General features: G+C 39.0%; 1 protein-coding gene across 1 annotated transcript in view; it reads left to right on the forward strand.

Annotated features, from left to right (window-relative positions):
• gucy2g (guanylate cyclase 2g) overlaps positions 1 to 20,568 on the forward strand; it is a 113,038-nt gene that overhangs the window by 13,874 nt on the left and 78,596 nt on the right. Inside the window, exons 2-6 of the mRNA XM_051922611.1 lie at positions 5,200 to 5,548; positions 6,811 to 6,935; positions 10,244 to 10,426; positions 11,847 to 11,994; positions 20,148 to 20,283. Coding sequence (XP_051778571.1) covers positions 5,200 to 5,548; positions 6,811 to 6,935; positions 10,244 to 10,426; positions 11,847 to 11,994; positions 20,148 to 20,283 — 941 coding nt within the window. The remainder of the gene's footprint in view (positions 1 to 5,199; positions 5,549 to 6,810; positions 6,936 to 10,243; positions 10,427 to 11,846; positions 11,995 to 20,147; positions 20,284 to 20,568) is intronic.

Consider the following 20,568-nt stretch of genomic DNA (forward strand, 5'->3'; position numbering starts at 1 on the left):
TGGTCACTCTGTCAGAGCTCCAGAGGTCCTCTGTGGAAAGAGGAGAACCTTCCAGAAGGACAACCATCTCTGCAGCAATCCACCAATCAGGCCTGTATGGTAGAGTGGCCAGACGGAAGCCACTCTTTAGTAAAAGGCACATGGCAGCCCGCCTGGAGTTTGCCAAAAGGCACCTGAAGGACTCTCAGACCATGAGAAAGAAAATTCTCTGGTCTGATGAGACAAAGATTGAACTCTTTGGTGTGAATGCCAGGCGTCACATTTGGAGGAAACCTGGCACCATCCTTACAGTGAAGCATGGTGGTGGCAGCATCATGCTGTGGGGATGTTTTTCAGCGGCAGGGACTGGGAGACTAGTCAGGATAAAGGGAAAGATGACTGCAGCAATGTACAGAGACATCCTGGATGAAAACCTGCTCCAGGGTGCTCTTGACCTCGGACTGGGGCGACGGTTCATCTTTCATCAGGACAACGACCCTAAGCACACGGCCAAGATATCAAAGGAGTGGCTTCAGGACAACTCTGTGAATGTCCTTGAGTGGCCCAGCCAGAGCCCAGACTTGAATCCGATTGAACATCTCTGGAGAGATCTTAAAATGGCTGTGCACCGACGCTTCCCATCCAACCTGATGGAGCTTGAGAGGTGCTGCAAAGAGGAATGGGCGAAACTGGCCAAGGATAGGTGTGCCAAGCTTGTGGCATCATATTCAACAAGACTTGAGGCTGTAATTGCTGCCAAAGGTGCATCGACAAAGTATTGAGCAAAGGCTGTGAATACTTATGTACATGTGATTTCTTGGTTTTTTTATTTTTAATAAATTTGCAAAAACCTCAAGTAAACTTTTTTCACATTGTCATTATGGGGTGTTGTGTGTAGAATTCTGAGGAAAAAAATGAATTTAATCCATTTTGGAATAAGGCTGTAACATAACAAAATGTGGAAAAAGTGATGCGCTGTGAATACTTTCCGGATGCACTGTATATTGGGCAGCAAGTGAACTGTCAGTTCTTCAAGGTGATGGGTTGGAAGCAGGAAAAACTGGCAAATGTAAGGAACTGAATGACTTTGACAAGGGCCACATTGTGATTGCTACACAGCTGGGTTAGAGCATCTCCAAAATGGTAGTTTTAGTGGGGTGTTCCCGGTGTCCAGTGGTCAGTATCTACCAAAAGTGGTCCAAGGAAGGTGAACCAGTAACTGGGTCATGGGCACCCAAGTTTCACTACTGCAGCACATATTTCTAAAAAATATAATGCTGGCCATGAGAGAAAGGTGTCAGAACATTGCTGCTTGCTGTGTATGGGACTGCATAGCCACAAACCAGTCAGACTGCCCAGGCTAGTCCCGGTCTGCTGCCAAAAGTGCATACAATGGGCATGTGAATGTCAGAAGTGGACCTTGGGTCAATGGAAAAAAGTGGCCTGGTCTGATGAATCATGTCATCTCATGTGGACGGTTGTGTGTGTGTGCATTGTTTTCCTGGGGAAGTGATGGCAACAGGACGCACTATGGGAAGGGGGCAAGCTGGCAGAGACAGTGTAATGCTCTGGGCAATGTTCTGTTGGGAAACCTTGGGTCCTGGCAATCATGTGGATGTTACTTTGACTTGTGCCGCCTACCTACAGATTGTTGCAGACCACATTCACATCTTCATGGCAAGGGTATTCCCTGATGGCTGTGTCCTCTTTCGGCAGAGTAATACATCCTGCCACATTGCAAAAATTGTTCAGGAATGGTTTGTGGAACATGGCAAATCCCATGAGCATCAGTGGGCTGTGCTGGAAAAACAAATCCGATTCATGGAACTCCACCTTGTAATTTACAGGACTTAAAGGATCTGCTACTAACATCTTGGTGCCAGATACCACAGGACACCTTCAGAGGTCTTATTTGTTTATTTGGTGTGCTTTGGGACTGTGTTAGGGCTCAGCTGAAGAAAATAAAAATCTTTTTATTGATTTTAGCATGCCTCCGTTGTCAGTCTGTGTCAGGTCAGGCACATATATAGCGCCTTTATCACAACAGATTATTTGGTGGGTGACCCTTGACGACCCGACCTCCTGGGATACAGTAGTGCCTTTCCTCCTGTTTGCTGTTCGAGAGTCCCCCCACCATCCACCAGGTTGTATTCTTTCAAACTTCTATTTGGCTGCAGACCACACAGGGTGTTGGACATTGTCCTCTATTACGGTAAAACATCAGTACATGAGCAATAGGTGCAAAAACGTAACTATGACAAGACAAGTAAACTTTGTGAGTTTACGAAGGGGGATTGTGTACTGGTGTTGATCCCATTTGATCCGCATAAATTTCAGGCTGAATGGCAAGGCCCGGCAGTGATAGAAGAGCATATGTCCCCAGTGAATTATAAAGGCAGAAATCCCGGGCAACGGAGACTGGTACAAATTTTGCAAATTATTTAATCTTTAAAAGGACTGAAAGAATTGTAGTGTTGTTGGGACTGATGCCTGTGACAGAGTCTTCGTGGACGTAAAAGCCGCTTTAACCTCATTCCGGTTCTGTGCAATCGGGCTTTTCGAAGGAATTTATTTGGCAAATGGATACAAGTGCATTCGGTTTAGGAGCGGTCCTCTCACAATGTTTTGAGGGGGAAGAACACCCCATCGCATTTCTCAGCGGGAAACTGCTTCCCAGGGAGCACAATTATTCGACCATTGAAAAGGAGTGTTTAGCGATTAATTAGGTGGTGGAGGACCTCTGTTACTAGATAGATAGATAGATAGATAGATAGATAGATAGATAGATAGATAGATAGGTAGATAGATAGATAGATAGATAGATACTTTATTAATCCCAAGGGGAAATTCACATACTCCAGCAGCACCTTACTGATACAAAAAACAACATTAAATTAAAGATTGATAATAATGCAGGTAAAAACAGACAATAACTTTATATAATGTTAACGTTTACCCCCCCGGGTGGAATTGAAGAGTCAATACTACCTCTGGGGGCCGTGGTTTACCCTGGTGACTGACCACACCACGCTTCAGTGACTATACAAACAGAAAGACACAAACGCCCGGCACACTCAGTGGTTTATTAGTTTGCAGGCTTTTGCTTTTTGATGTTCGCCACTGTCCTGGTACTGCACACATCAATGCTGACGTTCTCTCCTGCCTGGTCGAACCTGGCTTAGACGCTGGTGTGGATAAAGCTAAGTGGGAGGATGAGATTTCTGAACTCTTTTGGGACCCCCCCCAGCCCCATTGGGACAACACACCGGAGTGTGATTGCTGCATCTTTGGAGGACTGCTTGTCCTTTGCCGAGGCAACAGCAGGTTTGCAGTGGCGCAGCACAGTGGCGCAGAAACAACTATGAGTTGATCGCGGCTGCGCTATTAGCACCTGTCACTAATGGGTGATGCAAGGAATGTTATAAAGGCAGGGAACAGTATATCTTGCCCACTGACCTGGCCACGACTCTGCCCGTTTGCTGTGTCTGTGTATAGGAGAGTGGTAGATCCCGCTACAATAAATAACCATGCTGTTCCTGTTTCAAGTTGAATAAACCTGGTTTTGCTAAAGTACTGATATATATATATATATATATATATATATATATATATATATATATATATATATATATATATATATTCACGGCATTCGTAGTCTGTGTCACAATCTGATTGTATGGGTGGTTACCTACCAGGTAACGCTTGTGGTTGGCCAGCAATCTATATATATATATATATATATATATATATATATATATATATATATATAGTGATAAAGAAATACACCGGACATAAAGGTTTGGGGCAGCCACCCGTATAATATGTTGTCCTGGCTGCAAAAGTCGACTTTTCAAACAGAGGTGTTTACAAGACTGAGTCCAAAACAGAACTGACTAACTAAAGGCAAGATGGTGGTTTTAAAGGGCCGTAGAGGAAGTGTCATCATCATGGGGGCTGGAACCGGAAGTGATGTCAGCTGGCCCAGAAGTGACATCATCATAGGCCCAACACCAGAAGTGACGTTGTCAGAGCTGGAAGTGACATCATCTAATGTGCCGGAACCGGAAGTGACATCATCGGGACCGGAAGTTATATTATCAAAGGCGCTGGAACTCGGTGGGATTTCCCGGGAAGGGTCTGCAAGGAACTGAGAAATACAGTCTGCACCCTGCTGACCCCTGGTCTGGTGTGGCATTACAATTACTTGAGCCCTTTAGCTGCCTTCTACTAGCATGTGTGAAGTTTCTGAACTCTTTTAGGATCCACCTCAACTGGGCGACATGCCGAAGTGCGACTGGCGCATCTGTGAAGGACGTGGAAACAACTATGAGCCAATTGAGATCGCGCTATACATGCCTGTCATCAATGGGTGATGCAAGAACATTATAAATGCAGGAAATGATTTAACTTGGCCACTGACCTGGCCCTGACTATACCCGTTTGCTATGTCTGTGTATAGGAGAGTGGCAGATCCCGCTGCAATAAATAACCGTGCTGTTCCGGTTTCAAGTTGAATAAAGCTGGTTTTGCTAAAGTACTGAGACTCAGCCTCGTGTTTTGGGGTACAAGACAGTGACTCACGTGTCACAATATATATATGAATTTTCTTATTTTGATGTGAATTACATGTCAGTTAAAAGTGAAGAATACTAGTAAGTAAAAGTCCTATAGTTTCTTTAGATTTTTCCAGTGTGACTATGCTGATTATTTAAGAAAAATCAAATTATACTCTTATCTGTAATCAATAAATGTATTCTTCTATTAAGTACTTATTGTTAGCTTTATTACAAAGGTCTTTAAGAAGACGCAAACTTAAAAGCTAAATGCTAGTGTTCTATAAGGTACAAAGGGAAATGCTCTAGGAAAAGCAAAACACAACATCACAAATCATTGAAAAGTCACTTGTACCCTTGATATTTTATTGAAACTGAAGACATCTAAGGTGAGCTGTTGCCATGGGTATCAAACCATAAATCCTATAAAAATACTTCATCTTCACAGATTTTAAAACAGATTTGTTAAATGCTACAGATTCTACAGCAGTGTCTCATAGTTCAGTTTAGGTTACTTAGTGCACTGAAATGAATTATTAGGATGCTGGTCATTAGCTATGACATTCAGGCACCACCACTACCTTGTTATCTCTCATAGTTTGGTGTCTTATTATTGAATAGCTGGGAATGTAAAATTTCTCTAAAACCATGTCTTCATTCTGTAAAGGTTACAGGGCTTATGGCTTCCCAGTGGGGCATTCCCATGTTTGGTTTTGTGGGCCAGACACACAAGCTGGATATTGCAACGATTTACGACACCTACGTCAAACTGGTGTCACCTGTTCAAAGAGTTGGGGAGGTGCTGGCTAAGAGCCTTCAGCATTTTCAATGGAATTATGTTGCAATGATAGGAGGTGGTTCAGAGAGCAACACATGGGATAAAATCGATGCCCTGTGGAACACCATCCAGAGTCAACTCAAGATCAATTTCACAGTGACAGCAGCGATCAGATATGACACTAGCAGCACCACTCTGACTCGCAAGAACCTCAAATTAATTTCCACCTTGGCAAGAAGTAAGTAAAAGTCAAGTTTTTTTCCCTCTATCTGGATTTTTATGAATTATAGAAAAGTAGTAAGTAAGAAGTAATTAGATGAGGATCAAATTCAAGTTCAAATTACAGTGAATTGTGTACAATGAAATTCTTCCTCAGAAGTCTCTCACATCCCAGATACAGTAATATAATACAATAAACAAGGAATACAATAACAAAGAGGGAACAGCATCACACATTAAATACAGCACCAGATGATAAATACAAGAAACACTCATGAAGTTGTCATTACGAATGGCAGTTGAGTAATTTTATGACCTAAGGAAGAAACTGTCCTTGAATCTAGCAGACCAAGTGCTAATAGTTGTGTGCCATTTTCTGGAATACAGGAGGGAGGCTCATATCTGTAATAACAGTGTTTGCCTTTGTAAGATAAATGTATTATAAACAGTATATAATAAACAGATGGAAGCCGTGGGCTAGTAATATTTTGCATTTACCGCACAATCCTCAATAATGCTTTCCAGTTTTGACCTCAGCAGGTGCCATAACAGGATGCATTCCAGCCAGTGAGTATGACTCCATTGTACAGTTGTAGTTGTTGAGCAAAGTCAAAGACATCCAGCCTTTCCAGAGATATCTACGCAAGGAGTACAAAAGTGGGCTGTCCATGTCTGAGGATTAGCATGGATGAAGGGATAGTACCAGTTGACACATACTGGGATTTACCAGTTAGGAAGTCCAAAGTTCAGTTTCAGTCAGTGGAAATGTGTCCCAAGTCTAGGGGCTTGGTGATCAGCACCGATGGTACAATAGTGTTAAATGCTGAGCTGGAATCTTTTAATGTACAGTAGGTGGTAGAAATAAACTCAAAAAGGCATTAAAGTGAGACACATTATCCATTCATAGAACTTTTCAATAATAATGATAATAACCATGTTTCTTCTTCTTCTCTTATTATTATTGATGGCATGCTGGTACAGTTTTGGGCACTGCTGTTTCATTAATCCTATATAAATGTAATGAATTATTATTATTATTATTATTATAATCCATCATCCCGGGTTGAAATAGTCTGCTGGTCACTGCCACTGTGGACTTTACACATTCTCCTAATGTTTGCGTGGTTGTTCTGTTGCTTCATGTGTGCCAGTTGGCATCAGTGTGACTGACTGCATGTGTGGGCCCTGTGATGGACTGGTGCCCATCCAGGGTGGACTGCCTAAGCATTATGCTACCTTTAATAAGTGCATTAATTGAGCCTTTCTGACTTTTATCTGCAGTTATAATTTTAATCTGTAACTTTGAAGATACCAAGTCAATAATTCAAGAAGCTCAAAGTCTTAAAATGGTCAATGGCGAGTATGTATTTTTTGTAATCCAGCAGTTTGAAATCAGCGGTTATGTGGTGAGTATGATTTTAAATACCTTCAAATTTCCCTAGCACTGAAATAAATTATACATAGAGACTAAGGAGGCTTTTTGATACATATAGGTTGGTAATTTGTATAATATAGGAAGTCTGCACTTAGGGTCGGTGTGTTAAACAATGCTGCCCGAGGCAAGGCACATATTTGCGTTTTCCATACTTACTAGGCATGAGATGAATAAACTAATTAACTAACTAAATAAATAAAATATTGTTTGTTGGAAAAAATAAAAAAGATTCACTTTTAAACAAATCAAATTAAACAGGCAGTAAAAAAATACAAATGAATAAATTCTTCACCACTTCTCTCTGATCCTCAAAAGATATTTTTATTCAATATTTTAATTGTGCAATGTATTTAGAAACTAAACACTGACACAATCAAACTCTGCCCTGCAAGCTAAAAGGTGACTGAACTTTTAAACAAAACACACATGCTGAAAACTTAAGACACAATAGACATTGTACATGTGACTAACACCTTAATAACGTTCTAGAAATTAACTAAATTCAGTATATATTCAATAGCATATTGTGATGAGATAGTGTCTAGAGTTCTTGAGAAAAGTACCAAGCATAATGGTTCAGTTATGAGGACCGTACAGATCGGGACCTTACAGGACCTTACAGTAACATCAGATAATAAATATCTTTACATTAATCTATATCATGCTAAAGTAATACACCAGACAACCTTGTGTTTGTTTTAAATGGGCAAAGTCAAAAACAAATTTCAAAACACCAAACGGCAGAGTAAGAGGCTAAATCAAAACTTAAAGCTGCAATGTTTTTGCTAATTGAAACAAAAATATAATTCAAGAAAAATGTAAGATTTGTATTCCTCAAAAGGTTATTTAGCTTTCCCTTCTAAACAAACTTTAGAGGAGTGTTCCATATGGAAGATGGCCTTAAAGTGTTATGTTCTCATTCAGGCCTTGTCGTTTGCTCCTTTCTTTTCCCCTTTATTTGTCCTGCACCCACTTCCATTGTTAATGTTCTGTTTAGTCTGGAGCCAAATGGGGTGGGGCCTCCAAGGACTGGAGAAATTGGGGGTGGGTGTTTTAAGAAGAAGCCCTGAGGGTTGTAGCCTTTGCAGTGCAGGATTTCGCCTCTGTTCACTGCACGGGTTGTCTCCAGACAAGTAGTCTCATTTTAAGAATCATGTCTGGCATCGCAAGACTACCCAATAGCTTAAGTAGTATGAGGGACATCATACTCACCCCGCCGTCTTATCATATGGCTAGCAATGTGGCTTTATTACTACAATGATATTTAAACTGCCACAGCAGAATTTCAGAGAACTTCAATGCTTTAACTATTCTACAATTGATTTAGAGAGTCAGGACTTGGTGTGTCTGACCTTTGGTCAATATTTTGGGCATGATGATTACACTTTCAAGACATTTTGGTTTTGACCTCTGCTTAGTTTTCTTTTTTGACAGTTTTTTTCTTCATCTTCCTCTATCACTTTCCTTTTTTTTTCTGAATTTTTTGCCATTGTCACAGAACAACACCGAAGGCTCCATTAACTGAGTAGCATCATTCCTAAAAGTAACTATCTAAAGTTGCATGTGAAAAAGAAACACAATGCAGAGGGTTGCTGTAGGTGGGATGCCAGTCAGCTTTGGGGTTTCAGAACCAGGAGGTGACCAGCATGACTGCAGGTCTCTAGACAGTCGAAGGTACTGTAATCCGTACAAACTCAGGGACAACACATAAGCATAAAGGTGGTCCAGTCTGAAATGAAACCAGGGCCCAAGCACTCTGAGGAGAGACATCATTAACAACTGATTTCACTTTATTAACTACTAATTATTATCATAAAACACATTATTTTTCATAGTTTTGAACCCATTTGGGAATGGTTTGAATGTATTTGGCTTTTTCCAGTTATTATTTATACTAAGCAAACTGTGGGTCACGTGACCAAGATTGTCATGTAAGTGGAAACTCCAGTATAAACACGGCCATGGCTATTATTATTATAAAGATTATGCTTTATTAAAAAAAATTAAACAGCAATCTTTTTTTTTACATTTTTTATTGATTTTATTGAAACCCTTGAGAAAGAGAGCATGTCCAGCAGAATAAAACTTAAAGCTAGTAAAAATAAGCAAATAGATAAATTAATAAGTGAATACAGATAAATGGAGAAGACAAAAAAAAGAGAATAGGGAGAGAATTTGCTTCCTCAGTGCTTTAAAAGCTTATTCTAAAATGTTATTGATTAGATCCTGCCAGGTTTGGAAAAATTTCTGCACAGATCCTCTAAGTGAGAATTTTATTTTTTCCAATTTCAAATAATGTATAACACCAGTAATGGTGGACTGCACGATAACATGCAGTGAATACACTTGACGTGAGCATTCCTAGTTTTCATCCTCTTTCTCTGTATGTTTAGCATTCATTTGCTCAGAGGTTGATGCGCTTGCTGCTTCCTGAGCAGCTCTTCTTTACTCCACCCTAGCGGCCCGCTGCTTCTTCTTTTGTCGGCATCTTTTCGCGTTAAAACTGATTAAGTTAGTTTTTGTGTTGCAATTACTTAGTATGTTTTCTTTAATTTTTCACTTAATCTGGCACTTAAGTCTTCAATCTGCCTCAAGAATGATTAGCGAAGGTGGTAGGGAATGAGAACGGCGCCCGTACGCATGCGCCGCACAGCCACCCTGCTGCGCGCTGCAGAAAGTTGATTCTACAATAAAATAAAATAAAAATAAAAAGAGTGATAAAATTATAGTGGGTTTTAGTAGACGTCACGTAGTATATGTGTGCCAAATTTCAAGTCAATAGATGAAATGGTTTGCGAGCTACAGGTGATTTAAAATCCTGGACAGACAAACGAACAGCCACGGTAGCGTATTATAGAAGAAGATCAGTTACCCACTGATTTAAAAGGGGAGAGTTAGGATTCTTCCAGTTTAGCAGGATAAGTCTACGTGCTAATAATGTAGTAAAGGCAATTACAGTTTGTTTGTCCTTCTCCACTTTAAGCCCATCTGGAATAAACAGCAATCTTTTACTTCGTTTCAGTTCTAAGTAGGCCAAGTGCTAGGTTTATTTCGGTTTCAACCTTTTCTTTGCCTTTCCGCTGACTTTGTGTTCACCCCAGTGCCTTGTTTTCTCAATGTATTTTTTGACCTCTGGGTTTTTGATTTTTCACCTGCCAGTGACTATGATCTTAGTACATGTTATTATCTCCTGGTCCTTTGTCTCGTCACGATTATAAGGTCTATAATTTGTCAAAATTACCAGTGTTTTTAATGTAATAACTCTGCTCAATTCACCAGGAAAACTTCTGGAAATATACTTTAAGTCAATCCTCAGATGTGATACAGAAGGAGGCTTTCGATCCTGTGTTCTTGATAGCACTAACATCCTATGGAAAACAGGAATATTATGATTTTCCAGAACAAGTCATGGAGCGACTCAAAGGCCCCCCATTCTACAGCAATCTGACATCAATCAAAGAGGTGTGACGTAATTTTGCTTCTTACAGTAGGTACAAAAATGATTAGCCAAGTAGAATGTCTGGTAGGCATTTTTCTTCAAGATGCACTAGATGTGTAACTGGACTCGTGCACTCAAGCCTGCCAAGATGCAGGAGTGCTCCTTAGGTTGGACAGGCTGGCCCCTGTTTTTGGAGCATTCTGGGGAGGGAACAGAATGAGTAAGCCAGAGGGTTTGTCCTGCAGGGGAACTGACCTGCTGGCATGTCTTAGTGGAAATGTTTTATAGTAAGAAGATAACCTAAGGTGCGGTGCTTAAGAAGGAAACTTCTTCTTACAGACCTCCACACCAACTATGTTATTCACATTGTTCACCCTGCTACCAATAGTGACATAGTGGGTCAATAGTTTGCATCAAAGGATCCAGCGTCCTATGCTTGGTCAACATCTGTGCCTGGTTTGAATGTTCCTTATGTGGATTTTGATGTTCCAGTTTTTCATTCACATCTGACTACTTGACGTTGTTAACTGGAGATTTGAAATTGGCAACGTGTGAATGTGTGGGTCTTATGATGGATTACTGACCAGTCCAAAGTGGATTCCTGCCTGAAATCCAGTGCTGCTGACAAAAGCTCCAACCCACCCCATGACCCTGAATTGGTTTAAGCTGCTCTAAGCACGTTATCTTTCTCCTTGGGGCCAGCATGGCTCTAAGAGACTGGGGTTGTAGGTTCTCGCTGTATATAAGTGGGGTGTTCAAGAATTTCTCTTTCATTCTAAAGATGAAGATTAACAAGCTACTCCAAAATGGCCCGGTGTGGTGTGTACGTGTGTCGTGCCTGATTCCCAGTCCTGATAAGAGAGACTCCACCTCAAATCAGTTCAGTAAAGGAATGGATGGAGCTTGCTTATGAAGAAATATTTCAGATAAAATTAAGCAGATAAATAAATAGAAGTGCAAATGTAATAAATTCATTGCAAAATATAAGAATAAATACCAAAATGATATACAAGGATAAGTAATCAAATGTGTCATGGAATATGTTTTTGTTGCTTATTTCTTTATGCATTTAATTATTTTTTATTTATTGATTTCAGTGACACTGCATGTAGCATGAAATATGCCTTGAAATACAAACAAGGGTAGACTCTGGCCAGTACGGTTTATTAATTAATTAATGAATCATTGGTAGAGTGCACTTAAAATGACGGTTTAGAACTGCCAAATAACCTGACATACAAAACTTTGGGATGTGAGAAGAAATCTGGAATGTAAAGTTCACGTACAGTAGCAACCAGACAGAGGATTTAAACCCCGAGCATTGTGTCAGTGAGGTGGCAGTGCTACCCATGCCACCATACTGTACTCTTTATGCACAAGTGATTGGGGTAAAAACAACAGTTAACTAAGGAAGTTCACGGTTGTTATCTTCTTATTTTTCAGGTCAGCTCCTATGCAGCTTACCTTCATGATGCAGTCCTTCTTTATGCAATGGGAGTTTCAGAGCTGATTAAAGTTGGAAGAAATCCCTTTCACAGTGGGAGAGACCTTGTCAACAGTCTAAAAGGCAACCCTAGCATTCAATTCTATGGTAGGCTGAGTTTTAATAATGGACTCTGAGATAAAAAGTGCAATCCAGAAGTAACCGGGTCCTGTAAGATCATGGGGTGCTTTTAGGAAATATTCAGACCCCTTTCATTTTTTTTTCATATTTATGCTAAAATCATTTACATTCATTTTTTCCACAATACTCAATAACTGACACTGACGAATCGAAAACAGTGTTTCAGAAATTTTGGCCAAATCAGTAATCAGAAAAAAGTGACATATCACATCGACACAAGTAATCACATCCTTTGCTATGACATTTAAAATTTGCTACAGGTGGATCTCATTCTATTGATCATCATTGAGGTGTTTCTACACCTTGTTTGAAGACCACCTGTGGTCAGTTCTTTTGATTAGGTAAGGAAAACACCTGTCTATAGAAGGCCCCACAGTTGAGCAAAAACCAAGACATAAGGTCAAGGAAATTGTATGCAGATCTTAAAGACAGCATTATGTTAAAGTATAGATCTGTGGAAGGCTACAAAACAACTTCTGCACCATCAAAGATTTCCAAGAGCACAGTAAATTCCATATTTCTTAAATGGCCGAAGTTTCAAATAATCACATCTCTACCAAGAGCCGACAACCAGGCTAAACTGTGCAATTTGAAGAGAAGGACCTTGGTGAAACAGGCAACTAAGAACCTGATGGACACTCTGGCTGAACTCCAGAGACCCTGTGTGAAGATGAGAGAAACTTCCAAAAAGTCAACCAGCACTGCAAAACTCCACTAATCTAGCAAACACATGAAAGCCAGCTTGAAGTTTGCAAAAAGTCGCCCAAAGGACTCTCATAGTATGAGAAAACAAGACTGGTCTGATGAAAACAAGATTGAACTGTTTGACATCAGTTGTAAGTGTCTCGTCTGGAGGAAACCAGGCACTGCTCATCACCTGCTGAATACCTTCCTAATGGTGAAGCATGGTGGTGGCATCATCATGCTATTGATTTTCAATGACAAGGACTAGAAGAATTGACAGGGCTGAAAGAAATCTGAACAGAGCAAAGTACAGAGAGATCTTTAATGAAAACCCATTCTAGAGCACTCTGGACCTCTGACTGGGTCAATGGTTCACCTTGCAACAGGACAGTGACCCTAAGCCCAAAGCAAAAGTAACACAGGAGTGGCTTGGGGACAACTCTATGAATGTCCATGCATAGCACAGCCAGAGCCCGGACTTGAACTCAACTGTACGTCTCTGTAGATACCTGTAAACAGCTGTCCACTGATTTTTCTCCATCCATCCTGATGGAGCTTGAGAGGATCTGCAGAGAAGACTGGCAGAAAATCCCCACATCCAGATGTGTGAAGCTTATCACATCATATCCAAGAAGACTCCAGCCTATAATTGCTATTAAAGTTGCTTCAACAAAGTACTGAGTAAAGGCTCTGAATACTTGTGCAAACAGGATATTTCAGTCTTTTATTTTTAAGAAATCTGCAAACATTTCTAAAATTGTGTTTTGTCTTTGTCATTCCTGGGGTACTGAGTATTGCTTGATAAAGGAAAAAATAATTGAAATGATTTTAGCACAAGGCTGCAACACAAGAAAATGTGTGAAAAGTAAAGGGGTCTGAAAACTTTCTGAATGCAGCGTACATGTACAAAATGGCACTGGGCAGACTTAACGTCTGGGTGAGGCTGAAGAAGGCGGCAGACTGGAGGACCAAGCGCTACCCATCAGGGCCTGCCTCTTGTTTTGTCCACTCATACGTTTTATTCCTTTAGATTTTTGCTTGTTTGTAACCTGTATATGCAGTGAAACAGAATCAGATTAAATGTATATTTGTCTTTTTGTTGCTGTTATTTTTAACTGGGAGACTTTGTTCTCAGTTGCTTTGACATGTGACTGCCATGTAGTAGGTTTTGCAATTTGTGCTTGCCAGTTTTTAATAGCGTTCAATCAATACGTATTATATATCAAATGTATTATGACAAGCACTATCAAATCAAAGTAAGTCAAAACATCACTTGAACAGAAATAAGACAACGTCTTCTCTCCTGTACATAACCGCAGACTCAGATGATCATAAAGATTTTGATGTGACAAAAGGAGGAATGCTTATGTTTTGCTTATGGTGCATTTTTAAATTCTTTTAGAAAACTATTACATAGAGGTATTGTGTAATGCCATAATTAACAGCATGACCAGTAGACACCAAGGCACAAGCCACTTCAAATGATGGGGTACCAGCTGGGTGTACTTGCTTAATAAACTAGATCAAACAAAAAAGAAGAAAAACAAAAACGTAAACAATGGCGTAATTGCCTGACAAACAAAGGTTTTCCCAGGTTAGGGAGTCACAGATCAGTCGGTGGAGCATGCTCCAGGCTGGGTTCCAGGTCCAAAGTCAGACGCCATTCTCAAGGGACTGTCTGGTTTTCTATAGCCCTGCCCCAAAGGGGTGGGGCCAGCACTGGGCTCTGTGGCCTGATTGATGTCCTCACTCTGTGGAATAGGAGAGACAGTTAGCGTGAGTGCCCCCTGCTGTCTCAGAATAGCACCACTTACCTCAGCAGAGCCAGGAAGGTGATCTCCAGGCACAGATGCTTGACATTAGCTTATAAATATTTACAAAGATGCCATTTAATTATTCACTTTATTTAATGTCCTAACTCTGAATATAATTAAACATTTCTGTATTGAATACAAATGAAAAGCTGTCCCAGTAATCATAATGTGTTTAGCTTACATGCCTCAGTGGTGTGCCCATGGACCATTACTTTTTCTGATTTATATTAATGACATTCATTCCAGTATAGTCAGTAAACTTGTCAAATTCCCAAATAACACTAAAATCAGAGGGATGGCAGAAACTGAGGAGGCAGCAAAAGGAATTCATAAAGATCTGGACAAGCTTCAGAAATGGTTGAATACCTGGAAAATGCAGTTTAATGTAGAAAAGTGCAAAGTACTACACGTGGGCTAAAGGAATATCAATTATACAGTAAATACAAGATGGGACACACTGTCATACAGGAAGCAACCTCTGAAAAGGATATAGGGGTTTATGCTGATGCAACATTTTCATCAACTAAGCAATGCACAAAAGATATCAAAAAGACAAATAAAATGTTAGGTTGTATCATAAAAGCTGCTGAATTTAAGACAAGGGCTGTTATGCTCAAACTATATAATGTGCTGATAAGACCACATCTGGACTATTGTGTGCATTTCTGGTCACCACAGTACAAGAAACACATTGCAGCACTTGAAGCCGTGCAGAGGAGAGCAATCAAGTGCACCCCAGGACTTAGGGTCATGGTCAACTCTGACAGACTCAGAGAATTAAACCTGTTTAGCCTTGAGAAGAGAAGACTGCGTAAAGACCTAATCCAGGTCTTCACATTTCTCAAAGGCATTGATAACATAGATCCATTAACATTTTTTGGCTTAAGGGTGAATCATGAACTATAGGACATCAGTGGAAATTACGGAAAGGGCATTTAAGACTTACGCCAGGAAGCAGATCTGCACTTCACACAGTCAAAGCAGAAACCTTGACAACCTTTAAGAAGAATCTGGATGAGATACTTGGCTATACCAATAAGCTTGATGGACTGAATGGTCTCCTCTCTTTCATCAAGTTACTTAAATTTCTAAGCATAATCACACTGTAGACAAACCAAGTTTAATATAGTTAACGAAAACTAAAATCAAAACTGAAACTATTATTAAAAAAAACATTTTGATAAATTGAAATAAAATAATTAACAAAACTGAAATGAAAAAATAAACCTAAATGAAACTATTAAAGTAGCTGGAAAGACTAACTGAAATGAGATAATTTACTAAAAATATTTTTAGTATTCATTTTTGAATTAATATTCTTGCTGTTAGTTTTTAACTCTAAAACAGAAAGTAATTGACCACGAGCCACCCGCTTATATACATCCAGTGAACAGCAGCTGGTGACGGAGGGCTGGTGTTCACACAGCATTTGCAGTGACAGAGTGAGCTGAATACGGGCGTGTAAAGTGTGTGAAATAGAAACCGATTTACTGTGCCGCCTTTCTTCGTGCTTCTTGTATATCAACATGTAATTCAAACGTCTGAAATCGTAATGTGCTGGTCAACCAAACTTTTAACATATGGACAGAAAAATCAGGAGTGAGCAACGTTTCAGGTTATTTCTCAGGTGTCTGTGTTTTGTTGACAATAACTCACCTGCCACTTCATGCAGGAGAAATCCTTTTTGAAAATAAAACGGCACTGATCGACAGACCAACATACAACATCAGCATGTTACTGACCAGTCACTTTTGCTTTAAAAAGCTTGTTTAACAATGAAGCAATACAAACCTTGTAATATTCCTGAGCTGCCAATGTCTACTGAACTACAGGTAGGTAGGTAGGTGAAGAGAGTCTGCCAACTGGAGAAAAACTAAGCATACTAATGTGTTTTTATATTTATTCTATATTTATTAGTTTATCTTTTTTTAGTTTACATTCACAGCTCAAAATACCTTATACTGTGAAAATAATCCAGTAGTAGAATTCTGTTTTAAAATTTTTGTCCCCCTTTTTTTCAAATTTTCTCTCTCTTTCAAAATAGATATATATATATATAATATCATATTCTCTTTTTTCTTACCATCAGTAATATCATACATATTGCATACCGGAGAGTTCTCCTGCTTTGAATCCAACCTGCTGGGGTAGGCTCCAGGTTTCCTGCGATCCTGCTCTGGATAAGCGAATTTAGAAAATGTATATATTGTTCCTAATCTCAGATGCTGTTTCTGTCCTTTTGTGCCGCCCATACTCCTATTGCCTGTTCTTGCTCTGCTCATTATGGGTTTACTGTTCTTATGCATGGGTTATTCAAGTCTCAGTACCCCTAACCTTCACACTACATGTTTGCTTTTCCTTGTTTCAATAGAGCTAAGTGGGGTCTGCACACTGATTCTAACCTAAGAGTCCTTTTCTTCCTAATCCCCCATTATTTTTGTCATCACACCTGTCAGAATACAGTAGTATCTATTTTCTGGTTTTTAATTTTTTCAGGACTGCAGGTGGTATAACTCTGTCTATAAATTGTATGTGCCTGAGATGGAATCAGAGAACAATATGGCTGGTAGAAAATAACAAAGCCCAGTATAGGAGATTTTTGAATGCGATATTGAAGGCATTCATTATAAGCACATTGTCTTAGAGCGAGATATGCTGTCTGCTGTAGACATTTAGAGTAAAACAAAACCCAAACCTTAAAATTCATCTAAATTTCAATACAAATTGGCCCATTCTGGGCAATAAAATGAAAAAACGAAAAGTGCCAATGGTCAGCACATATTTTTTCAGCATAAATGATATAGAAAATATTTTAAAAATAAAAAAAATGCATAAAATTGTTCATATTCAGTATCTGTTTTTGATTATGCTTGTTTTTGTCATACAAAAGCAAAACCAGATAGTATACCATGTGGTGTAGTAAGCTTCCACTAACATTAAACTTGTGTTTTATCCAAACTTGTTTAGTGTGTAGTTCTGTCTGATTGTGAAATAAAACCTAACTCTATAGTAGTTCTTTAACCGTACCATAATTACTAAAACTAAAAATGAAACTAATAGATACACAAATAAAATAAAATTATATAGAAATAAAAACTAATATAAAAGGGCAAAACCATAATAACCTTGAGACAAAGCGTCAGAGAACAAAATTAGTAAATGGACCGTTGCATTACATGGTGTTTACCCACATAATTGAGTAGTGCTAATGCTGTTATGTCAAGATCAAGAGTGCAACATGCAGAGTACAATGAAATTCTTACTTATCCAGCTATGCAACACTCTCTCACTATGACAAACAAGAAGGAATTAAAATACATAACTTCATTTTATTGAATACAAAGTCAGATTGACTTATTATATTGCAACTGACACAATGTTTATTTTAAATGAGAGTTAAAGGAATACTCCACCCAACAATGATATTTTTATTTATATGTTACTTACCCCATGACGTTTGTATTGGTGACAGGCAAGATCCCATAGCAACTCATTTTCCACTTTAGGCAGCTACTAAAATAACAATGATTTACAAACAAGCAAAAAAACTAGATTTTCTCAAGGCAAGAAATAAAATTCAAACATGCTGTATACATAAACAAAACTAGAAAATGAAGCATCCAAAATAAAGATCATAAACAAAAAAATACTGTCTGAGAGATAAAAATTATTTTGTAACTTGCCAAAATTAGTTTCCCAATTCTTAAAATCAAGCAATTCTGAGAGGTTAACTGAGTAATTGCATGTTTTAGTGAGTGGCAAATCAAGGACAGCAAAGAGCAAGTAAAATACACACGTAAAAGATGGCAGTTAAAAGAACTGTGGAGTTAAGAATGGGAATTAAAAGCATTGTGAAGGAACAATAAAATCCACACCCTTCCTAAAAACAAATGACAAAAACTAAACACCGCCTATTTTTACATTTCCCCTAACTACAGGGAACAGAGCCAACCCAAAACAGGTAAGAACTGGTAAACGATTGCATCAGCATAAACTGTTGGTGAAAAGTTTCTTTTACTCATGTCAGACTTTTTACACTGTTTAATGCTGTGCACAATGCTTGTCACAAAATACTATCCTCATGTGCTTTCACTCCAATTTAGTACCATCCACCTGTTTCTAGTTCTTTGCTAGTGTCGATCGGTGAAATTCATCAAATCTGCTGTGTTCACTTTATGGCCTTGTTTGCTCAATATTTTCCAGAAAATTCACCTTGGATGAGCTTAGGTAAACAATTTTTTCCCAGCACCCCGGGCTGGCGTGACATCACACAGCTGTAACAGCCATGCGCAGGCTTTCACTCAGGCCTATAGTAAGACTGTTGCTGTCGACTATCCATCAATACTCCAGCTGGATTTCCATCCCGCTGATGTTAAAACAAAAAACTTGTAATATTTTCATTTCAGGGGTACATTAGCTCTGAGTTTTTTTGCATGTTGCTGCTGTTCGGTCTTGAGTTGCCACTGGTTGTGATCGATCACCTAAGCAATCAAAAGTGAACTTGTTTCACAAAGGGGGAACCCTATCCTCCACCTCACGGGATCCTAAAGTTTGAGACACACTGTATTAGCTGACCGTAATGAGATTATTATGAGTACTGACACCTGCTATATAACACTTATGCTTGGGAGCTGGATAATTAGCCATGTGTCCAGGTATGCTCTCAAACAAGCCTTAATGAATCCCCCCTTCTCATATTAGAATGAAAGCCCATTAAATAACAATAATAATAATAATAATAATAATAATGAAAGATTTATTACTCTTGATGAATTTGAAAAGTGCAAACCTCTGCAAAGATACATGGGAAGTTGCACATGGGAAGTTGAATGTGACTTCAAACAGTAGAACAACCCAGTCCCATGCCACCACTTCATGGCAGGGCCAATGTATACACCAAGATTGGAACTTTGAGCGTAATGATCTATATTTTATTTATTTTATTTAATTATTGCTAGTTTGTATCAAATTGTTGCATTTTGTTTGTAATATTCATTCTGTATGTGTCTTTAGATATTTGAGGCACAGAACACAGTGGTTAGTGCTGACGCCTCATAGCTCAGATCACATTCATGGCCACAATAATTGGTCCAGCATAGTTGAGAGATGCTTCCAAACTCTCTTGGACAGTACAAAGACCATTGCACAATTCTAATCCATTCAAAACTAGTTTCTCCTTTCCCTTTGACTTCAATGCATTTTGTGCAGTTTGGTGGAGTTCCTGAACATCAGATTTCGCCGAACTCTTGGTAAATTCAGCCCTTCAAAGTTCATTCATAACTATTCTTTACTAACAAATTTTGGGCAAAAAATATCAAATCTTCCCTAAAGCATTTGTTTAAACACATTTGTGGAAAATAAAACTGCCTCATGGACATTGATCCAATAATTCAATGCCCTGTCACCTTCAGCACAGGTTCTCAACAGCAATCCACCATGCCAAGAAATGTTACTGCTGGTTCCAAAATCCTTAAACAAATGCTATAAGCGTCACAGGCATATTCTGTTTACAGCAGCTAGATGAAAAGTGGCCCTTGTCTAGTAGATAGGACAGGGTCTTGCAATGGATGGTCCTTCTCAATGCTGCTGGCATTTAAGTCCTTGCTCTGCTCTTTTTTCAAGGTGCCACTGGATTAGTATATTTGGATGAACTTGGAGAGAGAAGCATGGATTATTCAGTATATGATTTACAGACAGTTCAAAACATGTCCAAGTTTGTGCCTGTTCTACAGTATGACAGCAGTAAAAAGATAATCAGGTTGGTCTGCTTTTGAAAACTACAATGAAATTATTGTTTTAATTATACTTGAAGTTTTAAAATTCAATTCAAGTAACTCTTCTGCTTTTCTGTTGACCCTTGATTAGGCCTTTTATTATAAATAACTTTCTAAAATGGACTTAACTGTTTCAGTCCTAGGTTTTTTCAGGCTTCTTCATCATAAGACCGCTGATCTCCTCTGAACATCCTCTGTCCTTTTAACACCTTTCTTAAAACATGAAAACCAAATTTGCTCCTATTGTAGAGTTCCAAAAGTGGCTTCTT

This window comes from Erpetoichthys calabaricus, chromosome 2 (assembly GCF_900747795.2).
Source record: "Erpetoichthys calabaricus chromosome 2, fErpCal1.3, whole genome shotgun sequence".
Taxonomy (NCBI): domain Eukaryota; kingdom Metazoa; phylum Chordata; class Cladistia; order Polypteriformes; family Polypteridae; genus Erpetoichthys; species Erpetoichthys calabaricus.